The 23,155-nt window shown below is 45.1% G+C and overlaps 3 protein-coding genes across 3 annotated transcripts; 1 reads left to right on the top strand and 2 right to left on the bottom strand.

Moving 5' to 3' along the window:
- Positions 1 to 1,093: 1,093 nt before the first annotated feature.
- LOC139104321 (uncharacterized) lies at positions 1,094 to 10,051 on the bottom strand. Its single transcript, XM_070659749.1, has 3 exons — positions 5,451 to 10,051; positions 4,393 to 4,639; positions 1,094 to 2,620 (listed from the first exon to the last, which is right to left on the bottom strand). Exons 1-3 carry the CDS (start codon positions 6,536 to 6,538, stop codon positions 2,339 to 2,341), a joined length of 1,617 nt encoding a protein of 538 aa, XP_070515850.1. The 5' UTR covers positions 6,539 to 10,051; the 3' UTR covers positions 1,094 to 2,338.
- Positions 10,052 to 12,180: 2,129 nt separating this feature from the next.
- Lmga (lemming A) lies at positions 12,181 to 14,723 on the bottom strand. Its single transcript, XM_070659888.1, has 4 exons — positions 14,611 to 14,723; positions 14,024 to 14,339; positions 13,712 to 13,831; positions 12,181 to 13,193 (listed from the first exon to the last, which is right to left on the bottom strand). Exons 2-4 carry the CDS (start codon positions 14,040 to 14,042, stop codon positions 13,078 to 13,080), a joined length of 255 nt encoding a protein of 84 aa, XP_070515989.1. The 5' UTR covers positions 14,043 to 14,339; positions 14,611 to 14,723; the 3' UTR covers positions 12,181 to 13,077.
- A 231-nt stretch (positions 14,724 to 14,954) lies between these two features.
- On the top strand, positions 14,955 to 23,051 carry Mnn1 (menin 1). Its single transcript, XM_070659717.1, has 4 exons — positions 14,955 to 16,005; positions 16,213 to 16,523; positions 16,600 to 16,739; positions 16,896 to 23,051. Exons 1-4 carry the CDS (start codon positions 15,438 to 15,440, stop codon positions 17,698 to 17,700), a joined length of 1,824 nt encoding a protein of 607 aa, XP_070515818.1. The 5' UTR covers positions 14,955 to 15,437; the 3' UTR covers positions 17,701 to 23,051.
- The last annotated feature ends 104 nt before the right edge of the window (positions 23,052 to 23,155 follow it).

Here is a 23,155-nt window from a genome sequence, read left to right as displayed (position 1 = left end):
TTTTTTCTGTATGAATGTGTCCTCGTGGACGAATTGTTGAGAGTACACGAAGACAGAGTAGAAAAGATTTGAAAAATCCCATAAAAAGAAAAAAAAAAACGAAGAATCAAAAGTAATATACGTTTGTCTAAGAAGACACTAAAAGAACATTCTCCGAGTTCATTTTGCATATCATGAATTTGCTCACACAGCACAGTTTGTTACTAGCTTTTAAGCAACTTTTTTGAAAGACAAATTAACTTTCTGGAACATGACGCATTTTTATGTCAAATCTTCGAGTCATGTTAATCTGTTAATAACCCTTTATGCTTTTCTTTACGTAGAAAAAAAAAATAAGAATAAAAGATTCTTTCAAGTTAACAAGCTATAACATGTACTTTATGTATGTGGTATATTGTGTATAATTCGTATTTTTGTAATGTATGATGTTTTAAGTAATTTCACAATCGTACGTTAAAAATTAAAACATTGTTACGTTGTGCGAAAGAAATCTTCAAAGTAATTTAGACCGGTAGCTACACGCCTTTGCCTGCGTTTTCCATTTTTTTTTTTGTATGTGTGAAGCGTTTATGGATACTGGGGAGCAGAATGTATAAATTACAAAAATATATCGAGAAAATGGTATAAGTGAGAAGAATGAGGAAAACGCAGGAATCTCAGCGATCATCGACAAACTCCTTCATATGAAAGTTTATAAGAGTTCTTCTTTATTAGCAATGCAGTGCCAAACTATGTAAGTAAAAAAATAAAAATAAAAATAAATAAATAAAAAGTAGATGAAATGCGCGAATTTCGATTGTGAAATTAAATTCGCAGTAGTGCAAGAAATAAAATGTGCAATCTGAACGTGATGTAAATAATTGCAGCATTTCGAATGACGCAAGGGTTCCGTACAATTTCTCCGTCCTCATTGTCCCGCTGTTGCACTATTTATTTCCGCACACACCCAACCGACTGGCGGCATCGGAACGAGATGCAATTTGCATATACTCAAGTAGGTGCAGTATTGCCGATCGCTAACTATCTGTGTCAGGACAACGACGCATACAAGAAAAGGTTGCGTTGCGCAATGGCTGTCACGAGGCAGCGTGTATTTAAATTAAGTCTCATTTATTTTGTCTTACCTATCTTTACACACAGCTCATACTAATCTACACGAAAGGACGCCGCGGAACATTGACAATCTTGGCTTTTCCAAAGATGCCGTACACGCGAAGATTCGCGTTACACTTCTATAAGGCTTACTTTTTATCTATTTACCTCTATTAGAAATCAAGCATTTAGGAATCTCAATTAAATATCCCTTTTTGTATTTATAAATATATTACAGTTTCCTGTCTTTGCGTGTACGGCAAATTTAATTACACAGGTAATCCGACGTCAGCTATGAAGATAAAGATTCTGCTACGAGCTCGCAACAGTATAAAAAAACGTGGAAGAGAAGAGAACGTTGTGATTCTTTTGAGTTCACCACCCGCTTCCCAGCCAGTGACGCCAAAAGAATCGCGCCATTTCTTGGATCACAACACGAAAGAATCGCGGTGCTTTGGGCTCGGATCTGTTACAATTGCTCTACGATAGAGCGGAATCGCGGAGAAATCTTAATCCGCACAAATGGATGCGATTATTATTAATCAAAGGCCCCTTCGAGCGTTATCACAAATAGAGAGGAGAGCGTGGAGCTGAAGTCAGCTCTCTCGCTCGTGGCAATCGAGTCCTTCCTTATTTAGAGCGCGATATATACGGAATGTCGTTATTGCAAATTGGCAAGTCAATACTCTTCTCCAAGCTGTGAGAAGCGATTATCATCTCGCATACGCGAAATAAGTTTCGCGCGATGGCGACTGAACTTACTGCAGATCTCCCGTCGTTTGAGTTTCGATTCGACCGTTAGTCCTTTCGTGCTGAGACAGCGATCACGGATAATTCCGAATGGCTCTCCATGCGACGGATTACGGGAAAAGTGGAATGACTTCTTCCCTCGATAGTTATGTAAATAATACTACCGTATACGCGCGATCATTATTAATCTACCGCGAGACTATCTTTCAGTCAACTGATTGATTCGACCGTCGGTTTAGTTCATAAATCAAGAATTGCCTCGTGGACTGCGATCTCGGTTGTGCAAACGACGTTGCAGGCAACCTTAATAATCGGTAATTCACAAATCTTGATCGACATCACGGTATTCATTTTCGTCGCAATTTTCGTTTTATACAAGTCTTTTTTTTTTGTCTCTAAGATTATTTCTCAGAGATATCTGCGTCGAGATGCTGTTTTAGGTGCGATGAGAGGACCGAGATCTTTTTGAGTACTTCTTCCTCTCGGTGACGATACGTCAAACGGCTCCGTACTCCTCGCTCGACGGCGATTCGTCGCTGGCCGATGGCCTGGGTGGCCTGGGTGGCCGCGGTGGTCGATGATGCAGCGTGGGCGCTGGTCTTCTCGGCGGTGGCGGTGGATGCACTCCGTAAGACGTGTCATCTCCTTCCTCGCTGCTGGGCGATGGCGAAGGCGCCCGGTCCTCTTGCTCCTGCAGAAGCTGCCGGAACTCCTGAATCGACTCGTTCAAAGACCACAATTGCGACAACAAAGAGAGATCGAGTTGCCGTAGGCCAAACTGCAAATGCAAAAATAAAAATTGTTTTATAAATAAAATTGAAACAGTTACGATATTGCAATGAGTTTGATAGGCGCAAAAATAATCTGAAGGGGTCGAGATGTGTTCACTTTTATCATACGGTCACCAAGGTAAATGTTACCTTGGTGATTTACGGACTGAAACGCGCATTTCCAAGCAGCTCGGCGGCCGCCTGGCCGTGGGAATCGAGGAAGAGGGAATTGTACAGGAGAGACGTGCGAAAGGAGAATGGAAAAGAGTATGAGGGACGCGAGCGGACGGCGAAAGAGAAACGAGACTAGAAGAAGGATGACAAAGAGCAGAAGAGGGAACGAAGGTGAAAAGGCGCAAGCGAGGAAAAGGGGATAACGACGAAGAAGCGGAATTGCGCCTGAGGGTATGTAGCGTGGGAGCGGCTGTGCCAGTTCGCTTCCCGTGTCTGGATTGACTATTAAATTATTAGCTCAACTTAGATGCTATAAAGCAGAGACGTTGACGCGAACAAAAATCCAAGAAGAAGATGCTCATCGCGAGAGTTCTTTTTTCACGACAAAATTATACTCGTGATCTCGTTAAAATTTTAGGAGGGTTACCATGATCCGCCTGGCGGATCGTAGGTGACTATGATGCGACGATAATTTTATTTACAAAGCGAATTAACACAAGCGATACGTGAGACCGTTGGGTCAATGGGGCCGCGCAAAGGCTCTCGTTACAGAGCGATGACAAGATTATTGAACCGCTAACAAGAGGAATGTAACGAGATTTTGCGGTGATTTTATTTATTCGAAATAAACAGCCTTAGAATCTCTATCGTTTAGTCGACGAGGAGAGGAATGCAACGTGGAGAAGCGTGTAACGGCGGCAGGCACGTCAAGTATGTTTGCGCAGCAAACCTGCAAGGTAATAGCTATTAAAAAGCGGAGCCTCTGCACGACTACGAGTGATATAAGCGCGTCCCGTCTTTCTCTACTGCGGCGTGATACTCCGGTTTTCCTTGCTGCTCATGATCCCACGCATAAAATACATGTTCATCGCGCGCCGTAATTTACTCACACGCGATCGTGGCCTCGAGGTAACGGGTCGTCCAGGTCGCCCAAACAGACGCGGAAGGATCGAGAAAACAAGGTAGAGGAACAGCAGCGGTGGACAATGAGTGGAAAATGACGACGGTTCACAGAACGTGCTCGGACTGACGACACGGGTATCGAGGATAAGGAGTGGCGAGGACCAAAGCTTACAGCAAGGGAGAATATAGAAAATTCCTTAAAGTAGAATCGAAGATAAAGATTGTAAAATATAAAAATTATACACATAAATGAATTTAAAAAATTAAAGTTAAAAAAATTAAAAGTTTGCTTGAAATACTATTAATATGGTACCGGAAGAATCTCGACGAGGTCACATTTAAATCGCACGTGCTTATTGCACACGGAGGCGTGGAATTTTCCTGCTTGCCCGTAAATACATTTCGCGCCGCGGTAGATGACTAATAGCGTCTATTGAAGTTAATGGAGCTATCGTTATAGGATGCACAATTTCAGACACCAATTTGAAGCATCGACAATTTGCAGACCGCATCTCGAGTGACGCTGCACGCGCCGTGAAATATAAATAGTCAAGGACGCTCGTAATTTAAAGAATTGGTTTTCTATCAGTGATCGATATCAATTGTTTGTTATGTAACAATCGCGTCATTACGTAATAATGCGCTCACGCTGACAAAACCGCGATTTTCCGAGGAAACGAAAAGGCGAAAGCGGTCCTCGTACCATTTCTCTTCTAAGTACCGCCAGTTGGGTATCCAGGGTGGTGAGTTGTCTGGTAGGTGGTGATGGCCTCGACGACGACGATTGCAGCGGCGTTTTGCCGCCTCTTTGGGATTTACTAGATGATCTCGTGGGCGGTGGAGGTGGCTCGCCGCTCTCGCCGCGACTACCGCTCAGGTTGAAGCCACTCAAGCTCCTCGGTAACGGGGGTAATCCTTGTAGGGAAGACATTGCGATCCTTTCTTGTATACTAAAATAAAAACTCTTATATAATTTATGTTTTAAACGAGATAGTCAAAGCATCGCGATAAGCAAAATAACAAGGAATACCAGTAATAAAGTTAAAAGTCTGACACTTAATAATTATTACAAAGTAATTATTAATAGTTATATACATTTAATCAAATAATTATATATATATATATATATATATATATATATATATATATATATATATATATATATATCTCAATAATTAATGTATTATTTTTAAACTAGGCCTTGTTTTCTAGCTACGGCAATTTTTGCACAATAAAAATAGAAGCACGAATAGTCCGCAAGGGAAATAAATTTAGTAGTTTCACGATACTCCGGGGAAAACTTGCGGATCAAATGGTCTTTCCTGCAAACTGCCGTAGGCACAACGATGAAAGCCGCAGGAAATGGGGATACCGTTACGATCATCTCGTGAAATAAAAATCGATCTGTCTTTAGGTACAAGTGTCGGCTGCTCACGGTCAAGGATTGGGCGAATGACTCACTTTGCCCTGCGGTTATTATCATCGCGTGCACGTCGCGGAAGTGTGCAATCGCTCAATCGTTCTTATCGACGTCGATATCCGTTCGTCTCGCCGTTCCGGCGGCTCGCTCCTCCTCTTCTCGTTTATTTTCTGCGTGCCCGAGATGAGATCGATTCGATGCGCCGGTCAGCGCGGCAATACCGATCTGATACGCGTACAGCGACTACAGAGAGCGATATCGGTTTCAAATTTTGTTAAAAAAAGAATTATTTCTAACAAATGTTTCGTTGACTTGTGAATGTTGGACGACATCGCGTCTACCTGATAAAATCGAGATCACTGATTCTCTCCTCTTCGTGATGATCGTAACCGTTGATGCGATTCCGGTTGACGGTGTCGCAGTCGTCATCGCCACCGTGCAGGGTGATCTGTGTGGAGGAGTAATGAACTCCTGCTTCGAGCCAATCCTGCCGATGAATATTGCTGTCGCTGTCGTTGCTGTCCTCATGGTCACTGAGCGCGATTTTACGCTCTGCTTCGTCGACGACGAGCAGCCTGGTGGCAGTGTGGTCAACAATCGGGACGTTCGTCGATTTCTCGTTCAAAGGCACGGTCTTGCTACTGTCGTTTCCAGCAAGCTTTCCATTCGCTTCTTGCTGCCGCGATCGGCACGTGGGCGCTGGCCGGGTGTCATCCGCTTTTTTCGGGTCGCCGTTGCACTTTTCCACGTGACTCACCGTGACCTGTCTGACGGAATCCGGACTGGAGGATGATGCTCGAAGCTCGTCTTCGAAGGACACGTTGACCGGTCGAACGGCCAGCGACGGCTTCGCCGTTGCCGCCGTCAAATCCTGTTTTTCTGCTGAAACAACGTTACTCTCCTTTTGCTGGTCTTTACCAGGTGCATCTTTGCACCGCTCACGATGGTATAATTCACCGGCCGGGTCCTTTCCGCGAGAGTTTCTCCGGATTTCAAGTCTGCGTTGTGGCCGCTGATCTTCGGTTAGACTGTTGCGTTTCCGAACAATGTTCACCGGAACATTTCCCGCAGGATAAAGCTTCTCCGACCCAACTTTATTTCCGTTTTCCGACCGGCTATCTTCAATACTTCTGTCGGTGTTCCGTGCTTGGCTGCGGTCTCGCTGATTTTTGTCGCTAGGCACGTTCTCGTCCTTGCAGTCTTTCGTGCACTCCTTGATGGACTCGTATATAATTGTGCGTCCGCCCATTGAGTCCACTTGTTGTTGCTGCTGATCGGATCTCCAGGGTTTCGTGTTTGGCGGCGGCGGTGCCTGCCTGGTGGGACAGGGCGGCCTTGGCGATCTCTTAAGGGCCTCGGCAACCACCTGCCGACTCGGTCGAGGTGGCACCGGAGGCGGGTGAGGTCTCTGACTGGTTGCCAGCTGCATTCCGCTCGCTTTTCCGGGCCGTCTAATCAAAGCGGCCACTCATCCTCGACACGTTTTACGCAGACGAAGCAAATTTATTTTCGAAACGCACATTCCCGACTTGCGTCAGCGTGTAAAAAATATCCGCCCTATTGCTAAACGATGCTAAATGTCAATGGTGGACGCGAGATACCTTCACTCCAAAGAAGCAAGAAGCCCAAGAAGTGGAAATTCTCTGTTCAAATTCCCACGGAGATAAGAGATGGCATTTATCATCGTTCTTATCGCGCCCGTCCGTCTATTACGAGCCCACAGAATGTGAGAAACGCCGTGAAATAGCAAGGCAGGCGCTCGGTAAACTTCCTGTGTCAGCAGCGTTTCGTCATTCGTAAAATTCTTCGGACGTGGAATTAATTCATCGTTCGCGAACGGGTCATTTTTATTTCACCACAGCGTACCGCGCTACTTGACACAGTTGCGGGTGAGCGAAATAGCCGCCAGATATTTCTAGACAAAAATCTACTTGCCGTAGCCGGCAGGCAATGCTGCCTGCATGACGCGTGCGTTTCTCGGAATTCTCACTTGTTTAAAACGCACGAGCAGGCGTGCGTTAAATGCCGATCGGAGATGACGGGGAACGTTGTGCAACGTCGCCGCATGATTCCACGCTGTTGCGCCAGCAAAATCACCGCGATCTCGCTGCGCGTACCCTCGATACGGCGCTTCCTTCTCCCTCGTCTTTTCTCTCTTTCGTTTCTCTTTTCTCGAGTCCACCGCGTCCTCTTTATTCGTTAAGCGGGTCGCGATCGTGCCGATGCCTCGCCGATATCGCCGACGCGGCTTTGCATACAATTCTGTAGGAAACGCACCGCTTGCTCGTCCGCTGGTGGCCTTGCGCGCGACATTCAATGTCTTTAATTTTCCAAATCGCCCTTGACACGACGTTGCCCTGATGTTTTACGCATCATTCCGCGGAAAATTACATCGTGGAGTATCCTTTGTGCGCGTCGATTCGAAGGCCGCGCGAAACCAGCTCTGGTTTTCAGTACGGAGATCTATTCCACGCGCTTCGCTCCTTTCTTTTTCTCCTTTTTCCTTCAGACTGTCATTGAAGCTGATCTTCCTGATGACGTTACAGCCTCGATAGTCGCCTTTCTATCTCAATCGCTCGTGCTTTCCTTCTACAAAGAATGCACACCCGGCGAACCCGCTGGTTCTTTGTGAGCAAACGCGGCAACCTGAACTCGTAGGGTTTCATCAGTAATTTTCTATCACATACTGCAGTTCGCATCACGCTCGAAATGTCTGCCGGCGCTAGAACCTAAAATAAAACTTAACACAATACTCTGTTTTTTTTTCTCATTTTTTTTTTTTTTTTTTTAACGAAATTAAAATTCAGTTCGAATAGTTCGACGATTAAGTTTCTTTATCATAATCGAGCTTTGTTATCACAGACAAGTAGAAAAACTCCGACGACAAAATTCACGGATTTACGAATTTATGAACTGTTACTCTGTACGAAGAAAACTCAACATCTTTTTCGATTCGAGCCACTTCGTCACTCGCGTCTCAACAGTCACTTCCGAGTCTTGCTTAACGTCACATCATGTCTTCCACGTTTCAATGCATCGAAATATCTACATACTTTCTAACGCGCGAGCGAATCGAAGACCTCACCTCCAAAGACTTCTCTACAACTAAAGCACTATCAACTTCAGGGTCCGAGTCACCGGGATTCTTTTTCAAATAATCTAAACTTTTCACCCGTAGCTTTAGAACCGATCGCGGGAAGCACTGGGAAACCTCGGCTTCGATAAACCATGGAGGAGTACGAGGTGAAACGGTCGCGCGCCCGAATGCCTACGGATAGGTAGAGCTAGAGCAGCGACGATCCCGAGACCCCAGGCGGTATCCCCAGATTCAGTATCTCCTTTCCTCCGTCGCGACCTCTCCCTCCTTCTCCTCCACCCGACCGCGACTCTATCCTCTCTTTCTCGACGGACCGACCGTCGCGGACTGACTTTGCGGTCCCACAAACATCCTTCGCGATCGGTGGCCACGTGACTGGCCGAGCTCGAGTTCTCGTCAGGTAGTCGACGAGTGTACGCCTTGCGCATGTATAGACTATTGGAGCGAGCGAGCGAGCAGACGGGCGAATAAAGGAATGAGCGTGCGAATGAGCGAGAGAGCGATTGTACGAGCGTGCGAGCGTACCTAGGTGTGTGCACGTCTGTGGAAGGTATAGAAAGGAGCCGGAGATAGAGGCGAATGCAAAGAGGACCTGCGGTTGACGGGGCGATGGTGAAGGTTCACCACCGCGGTCCTGTACCAATCTCGGCGTTGCTAATCACACGATGATGTGTGAGTTCTCGGGCTGCTCGGAGAAAAACGCTTGGGCACGTTACGTAAAATCGCCAGATCTCGGAGGGGAAAAGGCGGCTGCCGTTCTAAGCTTTACGGAAAGTCGCGGTCACACTTTCTAGCGTCGTTTAAACTGAGGTTTCTTCTCGGGGTTGCTGCCTCTCCGTGATATTTTCATCGCACCACGATCTCTTGTTGCCTGAACTAATCCCCGATTGTTGAAAATGTCGAACACGAGGTGTGATTTAAAATTAACTTTAAAGGAAATCTAGCTTATCATTATTCGCATAACAGAACGTGCAAATCCTGCAAATATCACAGAATCATTTTCTTTCAGAAACTATTAATTAAATTTTTATAAAACTTGCTATTTAGACGATTTGCATGGCGTGATACTTAAAACTAGAATTAACAATTTATCTCGCTTCAAATCATTAATTTTATCGTTAAAATATATTTAAAATTGTGTCTAAGACTATAATTGAATTTTATCGTTGATGAAAAGCACTCTTTCACAGGATACGCTCGACTAGATTCAATTACGCGCCAAGATGCATAATACTACGCGTTCTAATTACATACACGTATTTACCCGAGATTGTTCAAGTTTATGTAAGCCGATTTCGCCGTAATTTCATACGAAGTTACGAGACCCGCGATACACTTCATGGTACCCGTCACATATCGTTTCGTTTCTTTACGTCACATATTCATACTGCAGGTGTAGCGGTTAATTAGCCGCGAATGTGCATTTATTTCGAAATACGCATTATTCGCATCGACGCGAACGCAACGGCGATCGGCGATAAACGTGAACTTTCTAGAGTTCGTGAGGCATAAAGCGCCTTATCGATCACATCGGTTTCCGTGCTTCGGCGGAGCGCGGAAAGTCGTTACAAATTCTCACAAAAGAGATAAACGCGAAATAAAGAATGCGCATAAAAAGCAGCGTGGACGATTTCGCGGGAACGGGACGAGGCTGCGGGGACACAGAACGAGGCTTTTTGACGCAGTCAAAGGTATGAAAGAATTAGAAATCATAAATTGAAAGGATTGAGAATTACAAATAAAAAAACTGCCACAGAAAAAAAAGGGAAAGTTGTAAATTAAAAAGACTGAAAATTGCAAATCAAAAGAACTAAAAGTCACGAAGCAAAAAAAAAAAAAAAAAAAAAAAAAACAAGTAAGATTTTGAAAGTAAAAGAGTTAAGAATTATAAATTAAAAAGACTTGGGAGTCACGAGTCAAGAGAGGAGGGAGGTCCGAATTGAAAAACAAGGAATTGCGAATTAAAAGACAGTCACGAGTTAAAAGGATTGAGAGTCACGAATTAAAAGGACTGGGAATCAATTGTAAAACGAGTCTTCGGAGTCAAACCATCTCGGGGTCCGTCTACCTTCAACGTTGGGTGTAGGTGTACGTCGCGACCGGCGGTATCGCCGTTGTATCGCGTGAGAGAGTAACCCGTAGCAAACGAGGAGAACGGGACAAGAGGAGGGAAGAGAAAGGAAAGGATTATCGAAGGAAGAGGCGAACGGAGCGAGACGGAGAAAAGGGAAGGGACCCATTAGGTCCCCTCCGTCTCGCTGCCCTCCGCAATGGTACGGAGGTCCATTCGCCAGTGCTGTAGCTTGCGCGACATTCTGAATTCCCTCCGTTTTCTTTCTCCTCCCCTGCGTTTCAAAGATTACGGGAAGAGGATTCCAGAGGAGCGTGATTGCTCTTAACTCGCGCAATTCGTCTTAACGAAGCGATTTCTCTCTCTCTCCTTTAATTCCTATGTCATGCTCAAGTCTGCTTTCGACCCTGACGTGCGATTCTACAGAATTGTAAGACCGAGCTTTTCAAGTTGCCGCTGAGGAAGTAAATGTCATGTTCGAGGGCGAGACACGTTTTTAGAATCACCCTGAACGGCCCCTCGGATACCTCGTAAATGTCTTCTGTCAATGGAGCGAAGCAGGATCGCGGAGATAAGATATCGCCGGTATTCCACAGATCTCCGTGTGCTTCGCGAAAATGAAGTAACCGCCGATGATACACGTTATCAGGGCGCGATCGATGCGTGTATCACCCGCCCATTCACGGCGCAATTAAGCCCAAGGAAGTGGCACGGCCGGCCGCGGCTGGGAAAACGCGGGGCCTCGGAATTTATTCACACTCTGTTTCGCTCTAGCTCGGGCAAAAACGACTCGTTCCACTTTTACCCGCCGATCTCCCGCCGATAAAATGCAAATCGGGTCCCATCTCCCCTCCCGCCTGTTGTCGCGAAGTCCACGGTCGGCTCCTAGACCGGTCGAAATCGGATCGTGGTCGTATATCTGCATGTCGCTCGAAGACGTTCCCGCCCGGCCGCCGCGCAACGCGGCCGTCAAAACAAAATTCGATTACTGGGTCACGGGGTTTCGTGGAGTGCGTGTCAAGATACGGATTTCGAATGCCAATGCCGAATGTCAAGCGCAAACGTCTGTCTGTGAGCTATATTTGTTAACTTATAGAACTTGCATAAAAAACGTCTTTAACGACTTGTTTCTAACTCGCGGTGTTATAATCGAGATTTTACTGATGTTCGACAGTTATTATTCAATTGTCGGTACGTTTATCAATTCGCACGTATTTTTCTCCGTATTAAACATGACTCGCACGCTATTTTCGTAATCCGTACTTTGACCAACGCCGCCGCGAAAGAAGCATAACGCAGCGGCTTTCCATCTTTTCGCAATTAGAAATAATTCAGCCCTCTCGGCTGACGTATACTTCAAATTGACTCGCAAAATTGCCAGGATAGGTGTATCGCGAAAATGTGCGCTCGCTTTGTACGCAATGTCGGCTTTCCTTTACCGTCACTCTGCGTTCTCCATTAAGTTCCGTGAGTTTCCTTGCACACGATTATGTTGGCAGAATGAGAGTTCCCGCGATTAAGGTGTGAGGGAAGGAAAAGGAGCCTAATCCCCGTCCTGTTCGCGAACCGCGTCCAGCTGTGAAAAATATACTAAATTAATTATCGATAATACAGTAACAACTAAGCGAATAGAAAATGTGCTAACGCCTAGTTGTTTTTTTTTTTTTTTACGTCTAACGATACTTCTCGCGACTTATGATCATTGTCGATTTTAATCGCAGTCTCCAGCCGAAGCTGAAGCGGTGCGATCATAAAATTAAACTGATAATCAATGTAATGTACCGATACCTATCTCCGCAATGGATACACCACGCGGCAATAATTGCGTTACATTCCAGAACACGCGCGAGACTGACAACGTGTATCGTCGAATAACGACGGCTTATTAATAATTCAACGAGTTGACGGCCGTCACTCGCAGAAGCGTGCAGATAACAGAGGGAAAGAGAGAGAGAATGGTTGATCTCAGTGGTCACACGCCGCGTGTTTGACCCTTTGAACCGGAAACGAACTCTCCGTCACGGAGTGCACGAGATCGGAGCACGAATGCAGCGAATGCAAGAGACATCCGAATTTTTCACGGAACACAAAGACTCAATCACTGAATTTGATAAACGGAACACTGGTTATCATAATAAATTTACTTTTTTCAATATAATTTTCTAGTTTTTAAGTTTTTTAAATCATTAAGTAATTTGTTAATAATAAAAAGATTTAAGACGATATTTGCAAGAATTTCTGGGTCAATCATGTGGCTACGAGAATGCACAACGGGTTGTCGTGCGGTAGGCTTTAATCATTGCCGGATGGACGACTCCAGATAAGCTTCTAAATTTAGCTGCACTGACATTCCCTGCCGGAAAACATACAAGTGGCTTATATCGGATTTGCATTAATCTCGTTACATGTTTTACAGCAAGTAACACGTTAGATGCGACGAATCAATCCAAGAAGCAGGTGAGGGACAGCTGTGAATAAACGAAGATAAGCCATCAAGCATGTGCCTTTTTAATTATGGCTTTTCTCAATATCTTTCTCAATCGCCGGAGACCCGGGTTTAAAAGAAATTACGCGTAAAATTTAGCAAATGAGGATCCGCATAGTACAAATTGTGTGAATTATGTATATTTATATATAGAATTGTTGAGTGGAGTTTTTCCTAGCTAGAATAACCGGGCCAGTCGTTCAATGAAGGCAGAGGATAACCGCGAGCCGGTAGAAGAACAAAAGTTCATGTTGTCCTTACCTGATTACTCGCTGCGTGCTGACACCTGCGGGCCTATGGGGCAAGCGGCGGCGATTACTCCTTGAACTTCCATTCCTGGCGACACATCGGGCACATGTGGTTGGTCTGCTGCGAATGCAGCCACTTCATGATGCAGTGTATGTGAAAACAATGCGAGCACTGCCCCCACACTGGAACAAGAAGCGTGCAGCGTTAGCTAGCCGGTTAAATTAATTTCGTTGGCGTCGGGCGAGGGTGACCGGCGGACGTCCGCCAGGGCGCACCTGGCTGGCGACGGAAAGGGAGGGAAGGGACGGAAAGGACGTGCGTGCACGCGTCTGCCGCGCATCGATACCGAGGGGGTGTCCAGGGCCGAGGGTGAGGGACAGCGGCGCCTGCCAGCCGACCCTGTCGACTGGCACGCGTCGATCGATATCACGCGCCGTCGTGGACGCCGCCACCTTCTCTTCGTGGCGGCATTTTACGAGTTTAGATTAAGGACGCATCATCCTTTTCGGCTTGTACTCGCAGCTGCGAAGAAATGAGAAATATCAGATACCGGATTGTTCCATAAACATGCAGCTTGCTGGATATTTTCTAAATAAAATAAAGTGCTTGCTGTAAGATAATCATAAAAACTATATATATTAATATTTTTTTTTATCATGGAATTTATTAAAATATTACGAAAACGGGATATCTTGAATACCTAGCGGACAATCGTCTCCTGGGATCTTGCAATCCGGGCAGCTGGCGTCGAACGGCATCCTGCATATGCCGCAATTGTCGTCATTCGCAATCCACCGCCAGGTGGCGACGCCTGTCCAACCTGAAAATGAGACGTCGTGAATGTTTGCTCGGCCCACGCTCGCGAACGCCTTCACGGTCGAAGGAGAATGCACAAATGATACTCACGCCGTGACATAACCCCGAAATTAAAAGTTTCGGTCACGCTTTGCGTAGACTCCGCGGATTCGTGCGTGCAAGAATGAGACAGGTTTGCTCGTTCCGAGATACTCACTTTTTATTGTTACCTTCATTTCGAGGTCGAGGCCGATCTTCCGGGAGATAAGAGCGACGTGACACGGTCCGGCCGTCCTCCACGCAAGTCCCGTAGCTACGCAAGAATGGCTGCAGCGAAAATACCTTCGGCTAAACGGCAGATCCCGCGGATCTTGTAACAGAATGGTCGACTGGCCACGATCGACCGAAGAACACGAAGCAGTTGGGAGAGCTGCGCCATCTTAGAATTTTCAAACCGCGACTCAATTCAGTTCGCGCGACTTTACTCCCCTTCCCCCTTTATCACTCTGTGCTTACTCTGAATTGCAGATCGGCTCTGAAATAAAATTTTATATTTATAATTTCGAGCGTTACATAATAAATTTCTATAAGAAACAAATATTTAAAAGAAATACTACAAAATGTAAATTAAAGTGTAATAAGAAATGCACTTTAACGATCGAATATTATATTTCACGCAGAGCACTGCTGCCTGATGTTCTGGCGACAGTGAATGAATTAAAATAAAAAGAGCCTTTGATCCCGTTAGCTGCTCGCGTCAGCTCGGTACGAGATTTTGAGATTCACTCGTCACGGTCGGTATACCTCTTTTTTTTTTTTCCATGCGCGGGAAGCGAGGCCGAAAATTCCACGGCTCTCAGTTGTCACGTCGCAGAGCTGAAGAGCGGTGCTCGCTCGTTACGGTAGGAACAATTGGCGTGACCGGTGCGCTAATCAATTCTCGTCCTCTCACGAACATATCTATTATTTCCGAAAAAGCAGCAGGTTGATTGGCCGGTCGCGCATATACGCATATTTTCCGCGTCTATTGCGCGTCGCACGTCAACCTCGCGGCCCGGCGCCGGTTCAGCAAGTTCTAGAGACGGCCACAAAGCGGCGTGGCGGTGCGTGGTCGAATGGAAACGCGGCTCCCGTCCGGAGCGGCTCATCGCGAGAGCGGAGGAGCTGCGGCGCCGCTGGACGGCACGGCACGGCACGGCACGGGACGGCACCGTATACGCAGCGTACACAGCGCGTCGCCAGCAGCAGTGTCGACGGGGAGGCGAGGAGGAGAGAGTGGTCACAGACGGCTTTCGTCGTGCATCGTGATGCAAGAGGAGTCGCGCGCAACGCCGGGTAACATTCGCTAACAACGCGGAGCGGAGCGTAGGCGCGTGCTGTCACTGGCCGGACGAATCCGGCGGGCCCGACGTGGCCGTCGGCCACTACAAGTCCCCGCGCGCGATTTCTGTCAGAAAGAACCTCGTGCAAGAGCTGCAGAAGCGGCGGTATGACGGGCCTGGCACGGGCGTCGTAGAAGTCGGCCCGCCGCCAGCACCGCCACCGCCAGCGACGTTGTTCCGCGCGCACGGCCCGCACCTCCCTCGAGTTCAGCAGGGTCTCATCGCCCTCCTTGCTTCTCTGCGGGCGACATGGCGGGCTTTCATGACAGGGACAAGGCCCTGTTCCCGATCCGGAGCATCTCCACGATCGTGCAGATCTTTAAAAACCAGCTGGAGAACAGCGCCGAGCCGGACCTCGCGCTGCTCTCAATCCTCGTTGGCGCCGTCGAGAACTCCTTGACGTGCAACCACGTTACCACCCCGCGGCAGGAGAACGCCGTTTACGACGAGCCGAAACTGCCCCCGGTTGAGTACCACATCGCCGAGGCATTGTACACCAAGTTCCATGCAGTCATCAAGGGCGCCGTCGATCTCACGGTGTATGACACCAAGTATGCCACCAGAGAGCTCGTCAAGAAAGTTTCAGATGTTATATGGAACTCCCTCACCAGAAGCTACTACAAGGACCGAGCTCATCTGCAGAGCCTTTACAGTTACCTGACAGCGAACAAGCTTGACTGCTACGGGGTCGCCTTTGCTGTAGTGGCTGGCTGCCAGGTGCTAGGATTCAAGGATGTACATCTTGCCATGTCAGAGGACCATGCATGGGTAGTGTATGGAGAGGATGGTACAGAGACCGCTGAGGTTACATGGCATGGTACATGATACAAATATTAAAAATGTTTTAATTTTTTTTTTAAACTTTTTATTTAAGAGGAAAATTACATTGGAGAGTCACAGTTTAATGAGAGTTTTAAATTGACAATTGTCAAGTTTTTTGAATATTCTTTTATAGTTTTATTTATATTATATACTTTTGATTTGAAAAATCAAAGTTTAGAGCTAATCGTAATTTATTTGCCAGGTAAAGGAAACGAAGACAAACGTGGACAATCGGTGGACCCTGGTGTGGCGTCTCGATCGTGGCTGTATTTAAACGGCCAGGTGATGGTGTGCAGTCGTGCTTTAGAAGTGGCCACCATAGTATCGGCTATAAATCCTAGTCTGAATGCAACTAACGATGCGGTCGAAGTATCGCTGCTCCAGCAGGAGTTGCTGTGGCTGCTGTATGACTTGGGTCATCTAGCAAAGTATCCTATGGCACTTGGTAACCTGGCTGAACTGGAAGAGGCTGCACATACGCCTGGGAGACCACCACCTATAGACCTTTTTCAAGTTTGTGGTTTTAAAATATTAATTAGCGATTGTTTTACTGTACAAGCACGCTATTCTAAACACAATCTTCTTGCAGGAAGCTGTGAGATCAGCGAGGAAATACTATGGAAATGCACATGTATATCCTTACACCTATCAAGGCGGATATCTGTACCGACATGGATTACATGTCAACGCATTTGCGTCGTGGGCTGACGCCGCAGATGTTTTACGAAAGTGAGTACCTGACGTAAGATTTTTTTTCTGTCACCTTTTTTTTTTACATGCTCTCGATGTGTTCACTGAAACTGGGAACCTTTGGACAGTGACAGTGAATATGCTAAACGTTTAATATGCAATTAGTGTTGAGTAATACAATTTTACGCGCGATAGATACGATTATTCTCGGGACGACGGGGAAATATATAAGGAATTGCTGGAGATCGCCAAGGAATTGATACCGCATGCGGTACGCGTTGACGAGCGCTTACTACGGCAGCCACGTTGTTTCGCATACCTGTTGAGATTTTACGACGGTATTTGCCAGTGGGAAGAAGGTGCCAACACTCCTGTGCTGCATATAGGCTGGGCCAGCCCGCTGGTGAACACGATCTCGAAATTTGATGCCAGTATACGTGCTCAGGTCGTCATAGAGTGCTATGAAACAGAGGCCAAGCAGAGGGAAGAAACAACGCAAAAAAGGGAAACGAGTCCCGAAGAGACGTTGAACAATAACAACAATAATTATTGTAAAACTAAGGAGAGAGGAAACGCTGCACGGGATCTAATCAAGAGCCTAGAGTCTAAAGTGCCCGCCAATTCAGCGTCGACACATCCCAGTATTCAAGCTCTAACGGCGGCCTGTAGCGAGAAGATACTTAATAGAGATTACCTGCTACAGGGCGGTGGCGAACCGTTCGTTGCACCGCCAGACGATGCGCTACCACCGGCGCCCTCCACCTCGCAAGAGAATGTTGAACCCGTAGTGGAAACCGACTCCGAGAACGAAAAGCCGAGAATAACGCTGTACAGCCAGAAGATGAAGGGCCTCAAGGATCTACTGCTCGCGGAGAAGCTCAACACCAGTGCGATCTCGTTGCAGCTCACGGCACAAAGTCAGGTACAAATCGGTAAAAAATCCCGCGGTAGCGATGACGTGGGAGTCAGTCAGCGTCCCAAGAGGACGCGTCGGGAATAGTATAAGATCCTCGACCGACGTTTCGGTATAGTGAAGTATTGAAAGTGCCACCACACTTTTCGAGATTAAGTCTCCGCTCGTGCTTGCGGAGTAGAGACGCGAACGGCTAGCTATCCAGCGCGGCCTGCGCAAACAGTCATTAAGGTATACCGACCTCCTCGCTCTCGGTGTCTCCCGTCGATATCAGGAACGTGGATTTTCCTCAGCTGGACTTCTTCGGAATCTCGGCTCGAGAGCGTTGTGATGAATTTTGTGCCGTTTAATTTGAATGAAGCCCTCCACGGTGCTCCTCTCGTTTTGCAACGACGCCGCGGGTCCTTGCGAGACAACGTTTACGTTACCGTCGGGGATATATTGTCGTTAGTACATATAGAGTATAAAGTAGGTACGGAGAAAAATTTTTTAGAAAAGTACAAAAAAGTTTTCCCCAATTTTTTTTTGTAAGTTACGAAATCGCGAGTCGCTTTCCCGTTGTCTCGCTAATCGTCAACTCGTGACTCGAATATTTTTGTCTGTAAATATCTCTTGATTCTTCCACAGTGCGTATATAGAGCTGTGACTTGCAGTATAAAAGGGACGGAAAGAGTGGAAAAAAAAAAAGAAATCGAAATATTGTACCTAATCTGTCTCCGCGGGTAGACCAATCTCTTTTGGAGCACAATTATTTATTCTACGAATTATACGATTTGCCGACGACGTCGCTGACGAGTGCGTTCGGCGACCGTCACTTTGTCATACGTATATAATCTCTTGTTGCACTCTTATTTATTGATTCACGTTTTTTCTATTTGAGCTATTGCACTATTAATAATTATGATGATTGACAAGTTGCCGTTAATGTTTTTTACACTTGGTAGTTGAAGTTCTATTAGAATTACGCTTTTACGATCTAGTAAGGGAAACACATTCCACTCCGCATGTGGTGCAAATTAATTAAGTTCTTAACTTAAGATATTTTAAGCATAAAATTCTCGCTTATTTTTATAACTATTTATTTTCGGAATACTTTTAAGTGTCTCTGTATTCGTAAGATTTCTCTATTTTACTGTTTGTCGAGTAGGGGCGGAATGAGCGTTAGACAGTTCGTCATTCTGATCTTTGAGTTTGAGTTATCTCAGTGCGAAGATGACGTCGAATTTCGCTGCGAAAGAAAATGTAAGCTTTGGTATTGTTATCGCAAATCGCATGTTATTTGGTCCAGCCGTACATCGTGTGTAATTTTCTCTTCCGTCTTAATAGAAGAACGCGTTTACTTGTCCGATGACGAGACCAGTGAACTGTTCGCGGCACTTCTATCTAGAGATTTATACTTGTTTTGTCTCTCAGTTTTTTTTAACCCGTCGCGAAAAGAACAGAATGGCGACCCTTACGATCGCACTTACGTTGTGACTATGATCATGTTTAGTTAATCGTCGGCCGACATGCAGAACCAGTAGTCATGCTACTTTTCGACTGTTGATCGCCTTTAAATCAGACGCGGCTCTACGATTTTTTAATTAATTAATATTCTCTCTCCGGACTTTCGCAAGTGATTGATATCCTATCACTTGCGTCCGTAGTACGTAAAACTCGCTGTATTCGCATGCCGGACGCGGCAGGGAATCTGATGTTTAAAATGGATTGTTGTAAAAGAATGTTGTTGACAGGAATGAAAATATAATGTCCGAGCTGATCGACGATAACTTAATAATGAAGGGCGCTATCTTACTGTGATGCTGAATATATATATACTATATTATATTATATATATAAAACAAAGTATATATATATATATAAATATATATAAATATAATTATACGATTTAATAACCGTAGCTGATAATGAGGGACGCGATGCGATTCCGCGTGCACCGTGTCGCGACTATGAAACTAATTAAACGACCGTAGTATTAACATTAATCAAGGAACATGGAATATCGATATCGCAATGACAGTCCGTCGCCTGTGGCGCGCGTATCAAAATTCACAAGATTCTTCTACGGAAAGAACGACGTTGTACATCGACGATCGTCTTTGTTAAACTTCCGTTATCGCCTTTCTTTTTTTCTTTGGTGTAAATTTGATACTCTATCGTCAGCGTTGTCTTCTCTCGATGTGTACCGTCGTGCGTCTCTCCTCATCGAGATCGAGTTTCACCGACAGTCTGGTTCGCCTAAATCCGAGCAATGATTTCTCGCAGTAAAAAAAGAAATAAGATCCGAGATGGAAAAAGTCGCTTCACTCAGAATTAAGTAATCATAATGATAATCGCCCGCTTAAAAATAATTGCGAGAAGTCTCCCGAGGAGGTTTCCGAAATCAACCACCTTTCTGATACCATATGTAATCCACTGTATATATGTATCTTTTGTAATATATTCTATATTATCTATATATAGTCTACATATATGCATATGTAATCGTTGCTCTGAATTAGTAGTAACCGACGTTGATGCAATTAGCTCTGAAAACAAGGTAGAACGAAGATATCACGCCGTTGCGATTCCACCATAAGTGTGCGCTTTATCCGAAAATTAGACAAGTCTCTTAAGATCTCACGGATCGTGATCGCAACTCGGTACATTCAAACTTTTTGTCTTATTACGCCTCTCATTCAGTATTCTTTCCTCGTCCATGATAACGGAGCGTTTAAAGACTACAGGGATTATAAATGTGCATAATGGTAGGGATAGTAGGTGAAGATATGGTGCATCAGAACAGTATTTTTGTATTTAACGGGGGACGCGTCTCTCGAACAACGTATTATCGGTGATGTTTGCGAGCGTAGGGAAACAGAATGTATAACAATCGCTGGGACAATGGCTACGTTAATTGGCGTTGGACTTATCGTGAAGCGTTATACCTTTTCCGTAGACTTTTTGCCCGGGATGTTCGGGCAATGCGATCTGTCAATCGCGCGAACCAGGCAAATCTTGCGTGCGGGTGAGACGAATGACGACTCGGAGAAACTTGATAAGACGACGAAGATATAAGATCGTTGCCTTTTTGCCAGTCACGTCCTCTCGCCTTCATTCGCAGACGATTGCTCTGAACCACGACTCTTGCGTACAAAATGTCTCATCTTTGTTCCTAATTTCGACATTCTCGAGATGAATTTTTATCAGTGAAATTGGTAACGTGCATCTTTAAGAAAGTTTTTAGAATTTTCTAATGTGATTAATTGCACAATTTAGACCTTTCAAAAATATAATTTTTCATACGATGTGTTTTATCGTCAAATTACTGCGAAAGAAGGTACATTTCTAACTCGTCAAGATAATGTCTCGTCGTTGAAACCTTCGGAATGAACGTGGGACATTTCGTAGAATATGAAAACTCTGTACATGATAGATTAATCTCTGTCTTTCTTATACGTGCTCTTCTCACTTCCAGCTCCGTATTTTACCGTAGGTAGAAACTAGTACTCGCCATATAACATTTCTCTTTTTTGTTTCTTAAAAGTACTATTGCTCGAAGTTGCCTCGCTTTTTATTGTAAAGACCGGATGGAACGATTGACTTGTAGAATTATTTTATGCATTAAAAGCACATTTTAGCGTCTTAAGTCAAATCGCACTTGGTAGACAATAGGAATTAAAAAATATATATGCTACGCGTTTATTTTTCTGGGTTTCTTAGTAAGTATTTGATGTATAATTTTTTAAACGATTTTATGCAATATAATTGTATCTCAAGGTTTTCTATTTTTCAACGTAAAATTCGCTATTTGATCGAATCCATCCGTCCGTTTACTTACTTTTGTGTGCCATAAAGCCTGCTTGCTGAACGTGCATGATTTATGCTGCACGCTGCGACAACACACGTGCTAGCGCTGATAGTATACTTATGAATGCTTTATAGAATCAATCAAGTTTTTCGTCATGCGCAACTCATTCCGCTTGCTTCTATAGTTTCTCTGACACTGGCGTACACTCGAGCCTCCAATGCGAAATCTTAATGCGAATAATTTAACTTGTAAGGGTCCTTATTGTTCGTGTTGCTTTCCGTAGGATTGGCATACATGCATAACGAAGCTTCTGAAACAGTGCAAATATTCAAAGAATGTCACAAAGACGGTCTAGATTTCTTGTAAACGTCTCTTGGCAGTCACTTGGAATTTGCACTACTACACTGGTACGACCGGCAACAGAACATAATTAGAAATCTCAAAGACTCCTATCAGGATGACATCTCGTTTGATCGATTCGTCGCGCTTTACATATTTCCATGACAGACGGACGATATGCGATACTTGACCGGCTAAAGAGCTCTTGCAACGAATTGACCCATTACGAATCTGAACTCTTGTAAGAATAGTATAAAGGTTTCATCGAAGTAGTTCTTTGAATGCTATTGCGACCTTCTTGAGTGTTGCACACGTCGATTACCTTTCGCGTCTGTAAATCGCGCTTTCAGTCTTATTCGAACGGTAACTCATTCAGAACTTCGTAATGGAGATGGTACTTCCACGTGAGGGCGTGTTAATTAGAAGTATGTAGGAAAAAAAAAACCGCTAGAGTAAAGCTAAATCCGAGTGTATAAACATCTCTACGAGTAATTACACTTGCTAAGCATAACTTCTCATGTACTTAAGCGAACAAAACCGAAGAGGAGCCTCGGTGACGTAAGCGTTACACGCAGAGTTGCGTGAAATATTACTTCACAGTGTTTCGATTATAGGCAGCCAAATATTCTCTCGCATAATCACTTTCCTCTCAGAAAGCGCAGTAATCGGGGCGTCCCTCGGACGCCAATATACATAGATCTAGAGTTTAGAAACAAGCTAATTATCGATACACACACACAAACTTACATACACGCATACACACTTAACACATAGATAATAGACAGTGGAGACATGGAGAATGGACGTGACGTTCGCAAGGATGGAGTAATATTTTGCTTGTCTCTGATTACACCGATAATGATTAATCAATGTCGAAATCGACGGTTTCCCGAATTTGCGGGGGCCGTCGTGAACCTGAGGAGGAGAAGAGTTACTCTTCCGCAATGCAATTAGAAACATAGACGTATCGCGACACTACACGACAGTAACAGCCAGTAACAAGCCGCTAAAATCGCGATATCGCGCGACAGTAAAAAGCCGCAGGCTTCTTATCTTATAAGGATACAAAATGCATAATCCGATCCTTTGGCCGGACTTCTGGCTTATCGGTCCGGTATATCGAGTATTAAGGACTATCGCTGCCGCCGGTATCGCGACACAGCGGCGAGCGAGCATTTTCGCGTGGTCTCGAATCGAAGGGAGTGTAATCGCAGCTAATTGTTAAACTGACAGAACAGTGAGACAGACAGATCTTAAGGCATCATGTCTTGTTTTTTTTCTGTGGATTACAATAAACTATTTTATTCTAGCCAGTGATAATAGTTTAGTCGACGTCCGTCTTATCCGTTGTCCTATCCTTGAGTGTATACCATATTTCCATTTTTTAATTAAGTATTTTATTAATAAGTATTT

The sequence above is a fragment of the Cardiocondyla obscurior genome, linkage group LG01 (genome assembly GCF_019399895.1).
Source record: "Cardiocondyla obscurior isolate alpha-2009 linkage group LG01, Cobs3.1, whole genome shotgun sequence".
NCBI lineage: Eukaryota > Metazoa > Arthropoda > Insecta > Hymenoptera > Formicidae > Cardiocondyla > Cardiocondyla obscurior.
Note: the sequence above shows the minus strand (reverse complement) of the source record. Positions and strands in the feature narration are given on the sequence as shown.